This window comes from Saccostrea cucullata, unplaced genomic scaffold, assembly GCF_032062105.1.
Source record: "Saccostrea cucullata isolate Sc308-1 unplaced genomic scaffold, CSIRO_AGI_Scuc_v1 ctg155, whole genome shotgun sequence".
Taxonomy (NCBI): domain Eukaryota; kingdom Metazoa; phylum Mollusca; class Bivalvia; order Ostreida; family Ostreidae; genus Saccostrea; species Saccostrea cuccullata.
Genome location: NW_026930491.1, coordinates 215,355 through 226,250, shown reverse-complemented (window position 1 = coordinate 226,250; position 10,896 = coordinate 215,355). Strand labels below are relative to the sequence as shown.

The window sequence follows — 10,896 nt, the reverse complement described above, 5'->3', positions numbered from 1 at the left end:
CCTGTTGAATTATGATAAAATATTAGAAAACTAATAAAACTAGAGTTACTGTGAGCAACGGGCTCACTAAATGATACCCCCACCTCCCATATTGTTAAAATGGCAAAGTCCATGTTTTCCTGTGGCCAGGAAACCCAAAATATGTGCGGGATCAAAACGTAAAATAGGAGGTGCACATTGGTAATATGTAATATGGATTCTGTGAAAGTTTCATCAAATTTCATTCAGTGGTATAAGAGGAGTTGTGGATAAGAGATGGGTACCCCAAAGCGTAACAGACAGACGGACGGACGGACGGAAATACCGATTACTATATACCCTCCCACTTTTCAAGCGGGGGTATAACACTGTATAATAAGGTAAAATTGTAAGTGTTACGGCATAGTAAATTAGATCGATTCATAAAATTTAATGTATCTAGCTATAGTGTTTTTGTTATTTTAATTTTTTATTTTGTAGCACGTTTTCGTATCAAGACAACGAATATACAGACGTTGCAAAGTTTACATATACTATACAAAGTTACCAAAAGAGAGCTCTCATAGAACATTACCCTGCACTTTTTGCCACTTATAATAATTTTCCGAGTTATTTTTAATTTACAAAATAATAAACCAGGTGTTCTTTGACCCCAAAAATTCAGCATTTATTACCAAGAGTTTTGAACGGATATCAAATTAAAAAAAATCCATGTATTTTAAAAAGAAAAAAATTAACAAAAATGTAGTCTTTACTGGTACTTCCTCAAATTTGATGCATCAAACATTTGAATAATGAATAAATAATAATGAATACAATAACAGACCTATTAAATCAAATTTGATGCAGAAAAGGTTTACAGCATTACCAGGCATCACAAAATGGAACAAAGCTCCTTAAATTTTTCAACCTCTGAAATTAAACATGTAACAATAATTTCTTATAGGGAAACTGAGGAAACACAATGTCCCTAAACCTGTGGGACAAAATATAGTTTATGTACCAGTAACAACATGTTTCCTAAGAGTAAGTAAGTAAATGATTTATTTTACTGACATATTTATAAAACACAATGAAAAACATTTAATTTAATTACTGGTAAATATATTCAAAAACATGAAAGATTGCCTGTGCATGTATGATAAATTGATAAAATTATAAATATTTTGAAATCAATTACATTTTCTAGATCTGAACAAAGTGGGGGTGCATTTAATGCTAGTATTAGTATTTAACTCTGTTCTTAATATCTTGTACCTTCTAGACATTTACTTAAGTCCACTGTCTTTGGGAGTTATTTCCTAAACAGTCAATAATCATGTTGAAACTCAACAAAGGAAATGTCTTCCTGTTTTACTGTACAACACATGCGGAATCTCGTAATCTAGCAGCATTTACTCCGTTATTGGGTCCATCAATACGCTTGATATCTTTTTCCATAACGATTCTGTTAGCTCTGAGTGATGTGACTCTGGAATGAGCATCAACATATGTAAATAGGACTGTACAATGTCTTGTTTACTCATGCACGTGATGCCTTGGACTGCCATATCAATGAGAGATGCTGTATTTAACCCCTCCTTTACAACCTCTCTGTATTTTCTGCTTGCCTCTTGATGTACTCTTTCCAGCTCCTCTCGAAGTTTTTTATCCCTTGTTTGTTCACCAGGAAACTGTGTTAGTAGCAGGATTTTGTTTGAATTTCTGCTTGTGGCTAGAGTGATGGCAAGTTTTAATATATTTGGCAGCAAATGTGGCATAATCCCATCCTCTGTTTTGACCTCTGCAGGATCAAAAGGTACAACAAGATCTGAGACATCTTTCTTAGCCTCCTTGCAGTAGCAAAAACTGACAAAGTGGTTATTCAACCGCAGCTCATCAATCTTAAAATAACCCGATCTGTTGAATTCTTCTTGCATGATTTCTAGAACATTTTTGACTATCTGTCCATCACAACGTTTAAGACTAGAGGTATAGTAGAACTTGTGTCCTGAACGTGTCTCTTTTATATACAGTGGACCTCCTAATTTGTACGGATCAAACTTCCTTAAAGTTGGATAATCTCGATGCGAAACCAAGATCCTACTGGCAGAACTGGTAAGATACTCTATTACTTCAATAAAGTATAAATTCAAACCTTTACGTATTAATCCCTCGTATCCAAACAAAGAGTTCATACTGAATACCACATTACCATATCTCTTCATTGCATAGGTAGGGTCTTGTAGTTGTTGAAATGTGCATGGGCCATACCATAGGATGTTGACATCTCGTACGGGGTGCTGTGGCCTGGGAATTATTTCCCCTCCAGACCAGTTCATCAACCTATATGTGTCATTGACAACAGAGTTGTCGACAACTGGTCTAGGTTTGAAGCCATCCCTCAAAATCGCATTAGCATTTTCTAATGTTGTGGCGTGTACTAAAGTATCAAATTCTTCATAAATATCGGGCAGGTTCTCGTCTTCCAAATCCAGTTTTTCTGGCAATAAATCTTCTTGGTTATTAGGTAGCCAGTGATTGTAGAATATAGTAGAATTTTTTTGACGGTATCTTCCGCTGTCTGATTTGTACATGAACGAATTCCAGTTTCCGTCACCTGAATGAGTAATAAAATGAAAGCCATATTTACTTCTGTGAATGTGAGGAATAAGAAATAAAAAGTATGAGATTTTAACATTTACGTATTTATTTATGCTTATGAAGATTATTTACCTGAAGCCATTTATTATCCTTTGGTCTACTCTATAAATTCCATGTAACAGTATGAGTATTTCAAATTTTGAAGAAGCGTCTATTTCCTTAATAATTTTATGCAGGTCGAACCCGATGTGATTTATCACGCAATGACGAATTTGGGGAAGGGATAGTCCGAAATATCTGACGTTTTCCAGGTCCCAGGCATCTGACGTTATTTATTTTATTTTAATTAAAAAATATATACCCCCTACCTTCTATTGAAAGAAATATAAGTAACGTCAGGTGCCTGTGGTCCGTGGATCATGAAACAGAAAAGTCAGATTTTAGAGTCTCCTATAACATACTGTAATGAGTAATGAATAAGGCAATGGGCCTATACCATTCAAACGTTGGTGTGACCTGGACTAGTGGAATAGTCCAAGAGCCTGTTCACCCCTGTTTGGTTGGTATAGCCCTTGGCTGTATAAAAGGCTGCAGAGGCAGTCTCGACCATTCTGAAACCCGTAGAAGAAGTGGGAAGTTGAAAAGAAGATAATAGGTAATATTAGAACAGAAGAAATAAAATTAAGGCTAGGGTACAGAGCGCCGGTAAATGGTAAGCCAAGGAATTGTGGTGAAGTGCAAGGTATAGTAGTCCTGAATAATCCTGAGGTACCGAGTACTCATTACAACAAGAACTTGGTTTCGGAACCAGGTGCAAGGAGCCCAGTCATACAGGTAGTACTTGGTAACAAAGAACCTCGGCTTGTAGATCCCGCTGTTTAAAAAAAAAGTATAGAACAAGGATAAGTATCCCACAAAAATAATAAATAATCATTATTGTAAATAATTTTAATCCCCAGTATTAATTGTAGGCTCAGATAGAGCCAGAGGAAAAGTTCACATATATTTATGTAATATTAAGACCCTGTATCCCTAAAAACGGACCCTTAAATAAGGTTACACGTTACATTTTGGTGGCAGCTGGTAAAGGGATACAGGGTACATTTAATTGCTAAAATCTGTTGATTTAAGTTTATTTAACAGTGTGAACTGTGTTCTGTCACCGGGTTTTCGTGAACGCAGATCAGTTACTTGGTTCAGATACCAAGTACAGAGATCTGTGTGCACTGTGTTAGGTACGTGCACTACTGTACAGTAAGATTTAATATAGTTGAGTACCGAGTATTTTTGTTTGGTTACTTGGTGTATAGAAATTAAACATGAAGAATGAACAAGAATCACAACTGTGGGCAGATCTTGAAGAAATTGACGTAAGACGACGACAATTAAGAGAAACGTTAGAAAAGTTAAAGTCTACGCCAAGCTCATATAATGTTACTAGGCCCTCTCTAGTTACTGATTCTGGTGTAGATTTGAGGCAAAAGATTGCTGACGACAGTATAGATGAGTTGATGGGTAAAGTTGACATAAACCCCACCACAAGAGCAAGTAATGTGAAAGGAGCTATGGGTGGATACGAGGAATACAAGACCCAAGCTTATGATTTCCATGTTCCTAGAAACAAAGATATTTGGGGAAGAGGCGATGTTTATACCACACCAAAGTCGGCATACACAGGAGTGTCACTGGGTAAATCAGCATATACACCTCGAATTTCAACGCCGCATGTACACTGGAGTACGTTAGGTGTAAGCTCTATGTCAACACCCACAAGTGTTACATGGAGTCTTGCAAAGGACAGAGAACCTATGCCAACTGTACCAAGTACACCATTAGGTGCAGCGTTACCAGTGAATGAAAACAGTGGTTATTGTCCTAGTACTAATACATTTGGTAAAACTGTGATGAAGCCTGCGACATTTGATGGTACCGGGTCCAGGATTGCTTACAAAGCTCATTTCGAGGCATGCAGTGGTATCAACCTATGGAATGATAGACAAAAAGGCTTGTACCTGGCAGCATCATTAAACCTAGTACAAGTATTTTCCATGTGACTTCAAAACCCAAAAATAAACTAATTAGGGTCTTTCGTCTCCAACGGAAGACCCTTCTATTATTCTATTGTTTCTTTTTCACTATTATTATTATTATTTTTTTTCGTCCAAATTTTGTGCAGACGATTACTCAGAGATGCATGGACGGATTTCTTTGAAATTTTCAGAGATGATGTATCATGATCTAAACTTGATCCATTTTTTTTAATTTTTGAAAAATCACTTCCGGTCGGAAGTTATCGACCTTTAATCGAATTTTTAGTGACCATTTTGTCGACACAAAAACTCAAAAACGACAAAAGCTAGAATGTTGTCATTTTCAGGACTAATAGATGACATGTAGTAGTTTTGCACCTATACTTTCAAATTTTCGTCAGTGCTTCCGGTCGATACCGGAAGCGAATTTAAAAAACCGCAATTTTTCAACTTTTTTGTTTTCCAATATTTTTCTTTGATATTAGACATCTTAAAAGTGACTCTTTTGTGAATGCGAAATATGTAATTTGTTTTAGAATCGAAAAAGGCAATCTCGAGATTTTCGTATTTAAAAATTTGAAGCGGTGTTTTCAATGGCTGAATGGTAAGCGCGTCGGATTGTCACGCGGGCGACCAGGGTTCGCTCCCCCGAATGTCCAATTTTTTTTTTATCACTTTTTCTGCAAGATTTTTCGTTTTTTACTTCAGAATCGGACGGAAGACCCACTCGTTGCTCGCAACGAGATCGTATCTAGTTTTTTTCCATATATTTTTACAGAGTTTACACTTGTACAAGAGATGTTCATTGTCTTCAACAACCATACAATATTCACAATAAGGTTCTACATCTTTGTTCCATTTACTTACATTTAGAATATTATTCAATATGCAATTCAGTAATTTATAATTGAATTCAGCTACATTTTTTTCATACATATATTTAATTTTAGCTAGATATACATTTTTCCAGATATATTTGTAACTAAGATCGAAAGTCTTTTGCCACATATTTTCATAAACTGATCTTTGAAATTTAATATTTACCAAAATTGAATAATAAAAATTACATTTAAGATTTTCTAGAGTTCTTACGCTATTATCTCTAAATAAAAATGACACTTCGTTTTTAATATTAACAAATTTGGCATATGTACAATCAAAATTGTTTTTGAATTCTCTGAGTACTTTTTTTATCATGATATATTCACAAAAAATATTGTTTTTCTTTTGCAGTATGTTGTAAAAGTGTTCAATGCTAAAAAAGTTTCCATCATTATCAAAAAGATCTTTGATATATAGAATATTACTTTTTATCCAGTTTTCAAAACAAAGAGGTTTAGAATCATACTGAAACAAATTATTGTTCCAAATGAATTCCGATAAAAATTGGTCTCTCTTTAAAGTACAAATTTGTTTAACTTTTTTACATTTTTTGAAAGCAGAAATGACCTCACCATAGAAAAGTGGTATTCTTATCATCTTAAAAAAGCAGTATTTTCAAAGTTACATACACGTTTTAACAATGTCATTAACTGATAGGTTTTTAAGATTAAGAATATTGTTCAACATCTTACATATTATATTTTCTTTATCTAATAATCGTTTTATCCAAGAGGCTTTTGCTGCAGTAAATTTACTCTCTATATCAACAATACCTATTCCCCCTTGGTCAATTTTACCAATTAGCGTATTTCTTTTTATCCTATCTTTTTTCTTCCATATAAAATTAAATACAAGTTTTGATACTTTTTTAAAGAATTCTTTTTTTGGATTTGACAAAATAAAAGCAATATATACCAATTTAGATAATGCTAGTGTATTAATTATAGTACATTTTCCGAAGATTGTTAAGTTTCGCCTTCTCCAAACACTTAGTATTCTTTCAAGTTTCTCCAATTTATTTGTCCAGTTCATATCATAACAAAAGTCCTTATCATGACCGAGATATATACCTAATGATTTTACATGACTTTTAGCAATTTTTACACCAAAAATATGATTTTCATTTAAATACCTTTCAATAAATTTTCCTGTTAATAAACATTCTGTTTTGTCCAAATTCAATTTCGGAACTGCGACTTTGCTAAATTCACGTATTGTTTCTAAAGCTTTTTTCATTGAATTAGTGTCTTTCAATAGATTAGTGCAATCATCTGCATGTTGAACGATTTTTAAATTTTCATTATCACCTGGCGATAGACCGATTATTTCTTCATTATTTTTAAGCTGAACTGCTAGTATTTCTAGCACAAAAATAAATAAAAGCGCTGAAAAAGGACATCCTTGTCTAATCCCTCTTTGCATTTCACATGATTTTGACATCCAGCCATTATTTTTAACTTTGAAAGTTGGTTTGAAGTATAATGTCTTTATCATCTTGATAAAGTTTTCTCCAAAATTAAATATTTCTAGAGTTTTGTACATGAAATTATATTCAACAGAATCAAAAGCTTTTTCAAAATCGAGAAAGAGCAAAATACCATCAATATCATTATTTGTACAATATTCAAATATGTCTAATATTATTCTTGCGTTCTCCCCAATGTATCTACCTTTAATATAAGCACTCTGTTCACTACTAATTATTCTACTAGCAATTTTTTGCAAACGATTAGCTAAAACGTGAGCAAAAATTTTATAATCAACGTTTGTAAGACTAATTGGTCTATAATTCTTAAGATTTTCTTTCTCTCCTTTTTTATATATCAGGGATATCACAGCGTTTCTTTGCGAAAAGGGCAAAATACCATCATCATTACTTTTAAGTAAAGAGGGAAAAAATATTTCATTTATATCATGCCAAAATCTTTTATAGAATTCTGCCGTTAGGCCATCTTGTCCAGGGGATTTGTTATTTTTCATTTTAAGAACAGCTTCTTCACATTCTAATTTTGTAGGTAACATGTCGCATAACTCTTTCTCGACCTTTGTGACCTTTTCGCAGTTAACATTCTTAAAATAGTTTTCAACTTCATTATCAGAAATATTTTTACTACTGTATAATGAGCTATAAAAAGTAAACAAGCTTTTCATAATATTATCATTATACAACATGAATTTATATACAATTCAAGATGGTTTGGAAACAAACTTCATTGTTTTTCCGACTCTGTTTACAGTAGGGGTGTTTCGCTTCTTTTTAAGCAAAACCTTTCTGTTGAAATATCAAATTATCACCAGTCTCTTGATGGAGGAAGATTATTGGTTAACTTAAAATATAATGAAAAAATTATTACAATTGTGAATGTCTATGCACCTAACGCTGAACACTCTAGAATTGTTTTTTTTAAAAGATTATCATCTTGGGTTAGTCAACATGCTATGAATGTAGAAGGGCTTGTTGTCTGTGGTGACTTTAATTGTCAATTAGACTATAATCAAAATGATAAAAGTGTTAAGAATTTAAGAAATTTTTTGAAATACGTTGATCTAAATGACTGCTGGCTTTCCAGTGGAAAAACAAGCATAAATGTTTTAACGTGGTGTGATGGAGAGGACATTCCTAAAAGTAGATTAGAGGCTAGATTTGCACCGACTAATCAGACGGAACTATATCGAGCCATGTTAAAGGAAAAACATCAGAGGCCAAAGGAGACACTGCCAGAATTAGGGGAAAGTATACGACGACTGGCACATTTAGCGTACCCGACGGCACCACGTGAGGTTACAGAGATGATTGCTAAAGACCAGTTCATCGACGCCTTAACGGATTTTGATATGCGTCTTAGAATACAGCAGTCACAGCCCAAATCTTTTTCCAGTTCGACTGGCCGTGGAGATTGAATCTTTTTGTAGAGCTGAACGCCAGAGAAGACATGATGTTAGTTTTGCCAGAACAGCACATAGTGAATTAGAGGGGCAATCGGAAGCTGATACAAATGTACGGGAAGATTTGAAACAATTACGAGATGAACTTCGGTCGTCACTGCGAGACCTCGAGAACAAAATAGCCACTTTGTCAAAACGCAAAAAGACCAGTAGACAACTAAAATCTGATGAATCAAGTTCGACATCAAGATCCGATCAAACAAAGTTCCCTTTTAAGTGCCATAACTGTGGTAGGCGAGGCCACAGGGCTAAAGACTGTTATTTTAAAAGTAGAACAGAGATAAGTGATAAAGCAAGCAATGCATACACGGCATATTCAAAGGGGACAGTAGAACAAAAAGAGGTAACCGATGCTAAGCCAAAGAATAGGAAGTCTAATACGAGTTCAGTCACTCAAATAAGAGTTGATGTTCAGTCTGGGTTATTTATAAAGGCTAGTGTTAATAAGGTGCCTTGTACATTGTTAGTAGACACCGGGGCTACACTGACAATTTTGTCAAAGTATTCAAAAACATGCTTAGCACGGAAACTATCGAACTACTGCCTGTAACACAGAAAGTAATTCTAGCCGATGGAACTCCATTGCAAGTGCAGGGAAAATGTATGTTGGAGGAATTGAACATGAGCTCCAACTTGAGGGTCACTTAGGATGTTTCAGAGTCAGCCTGAAGGAGACAATAACCATTCCACCAAACACCCATTCTCAATATAAGGGCACAAATGCCTCTCTGATTTTTTAAAAAATGAAGTTCAAGATAACAATTTTTCTATCAATTACCTTTGAAAGAAAGTATCTGAAGATTTTGTTTCCAGGTTTTTTTTCATCAAATTTTAATACATGGAATAATGACAAGACGGTAAAGTAGAGGGTGATTTTATTCAGAAATGTAGCTTGAAATGTACGTTACTCTTTCTTCAATGTCCAAAAAGATATGTAAAAAAAAATGTAGTCATTAAAATCACAATTGGAATACCTCATCTTAACACCAGCACATCCTACCAACTCTGTCAGCAACATATTTTCTCGGCATACGAACGTGCGCTTGATTTTTCCTTTCAAAAAACAAAGGTTACTTTTTGACCCAGATGTATAAAAACATTTTTTTAGATATATGCTTTAAATTCTTCTCCCTGTTTTGTTTAGAGCGATCAGTTTAGAATCTTGTCATTTTCTATAGATAGTGGAACTTAACATGTACATGTAGTAAATTATATTTTGTAGTTACTGTCTATTTTAACATATATCCATGCCGATTTAGACAACTACGTAAATGTAACGTACATTTCAAGATATATTTCTGTTAAATAAAAAGCTTAAAATTCATCTAAAAATTCATAGTTTTGTTTCAGTTTATTCCAAAAAAGATTCTCTATGTAATCACATTGTGTTATATGTCACAATCATCACTATAAAGACACGATTGCCTCTGAATATGAGTAGGTAACGTACATTTCAAGCTTGTAATGTACTTAAATTAGTAATAAGAAAATATTGGAAAAAGAACAGTTATTGACATAAAAATCATTTCAATGAAGTGTTTTAACGCAGTAATATAAGAAATAATATGGTAACAAATGTGGTTATTTGTCATCAACTACGTGAATGTCACGTCACTTCGGTAACGTTCATCTCACATATTACTGGGGAGTCCCCTCCACCTCAGTTCATTTCCATTCTTTTGTGCTGTTTCGCTGAAATTGACACCGGTCGTAGCCTAGTTACTTCTACCTGTGTGCAAGGGTACAGACAAAAAAAGAGAGTCAGACGTATTTTGCTATGATCTAACAATGCTTGTGTTTGGCCATTGAAACTTAACATAAATCTATTCCGAATATATCCATCGACAGTCTTGTTAACAATTTCATTTTAATAGTATGTTGCAACATCGTTTGTCAAAACACAAACATACGTAATTTTCAGCAGATCTGGAAAAATATAACCTAAAATGCAATGATTCAAACAAAACTGAGTATTGTGTGCCTTTCAGTATTTGAAATGTACGTGACCGTCTTGTGTTCTGGATTCATTTGTTTTGTTTCTTTTTCCTTTTTCTTTTTGTTTCGTTTTGGGTTTTTTTTTTTTTTTACCAATTATAAGCCTATGAATACCTTGTTTTAAATTACTAACAACAATTAAATTTATATTGACGAAAAGTCGCATATTAAAAGTAAACAAACTGCAAAAAGGTTGCTAAAGATGAATTTAAGACACATAGAAATAAATTTTCTAGCAAGTGGTAACAGTCCACCACATTTACGAGGATTGGGGTGCATTTAGATGGATTTATGTGGTCATTTGTCAAATGGATTGTAACGATAATTTTGTTTCGCTCGTGTAAACGCAATTAATTGACTAAATAATAAAAAAAATGTCAGTTAGAAATGCGCAAAATGTACGTTACCATTCGTAACGTACATTTCAAATATAAAAATCAATTCTCTTCCACAAGCGTACGTTAGACACGCAATATATTGA

At 33.8% G+C, this 10,896-nt stretch overlaps 1 protein-coding gene across 1 annotated transcript; it reads right to left on the bottom strand.

The window, feature by feature from the left end:
• Positions 1–516: 516 nt before the first annotated feature.
• Positions 517–2,786, bottom strand: LOC134228764 (uncharacterized). The gene is made up of 2 exons (XM_062710457.1): positions 2,695–2,786; positions 517–2,578 (listed from the first exon to the last, which is right to left on the bottom strand). Exons 1-2 carry the CDS (start codon positions 2,702–2,704, stop codon positions 1,374–1,376), a joined length of 1,215 nt encoding a protein of 404 aa, XP_062566441.1. The 5' UTR covers positions 2,705–2,786; the 3' UTR covers positions 517–1,373.
• Positions 2,787–10,896: the final 8,110 nt, after the last annotated feature.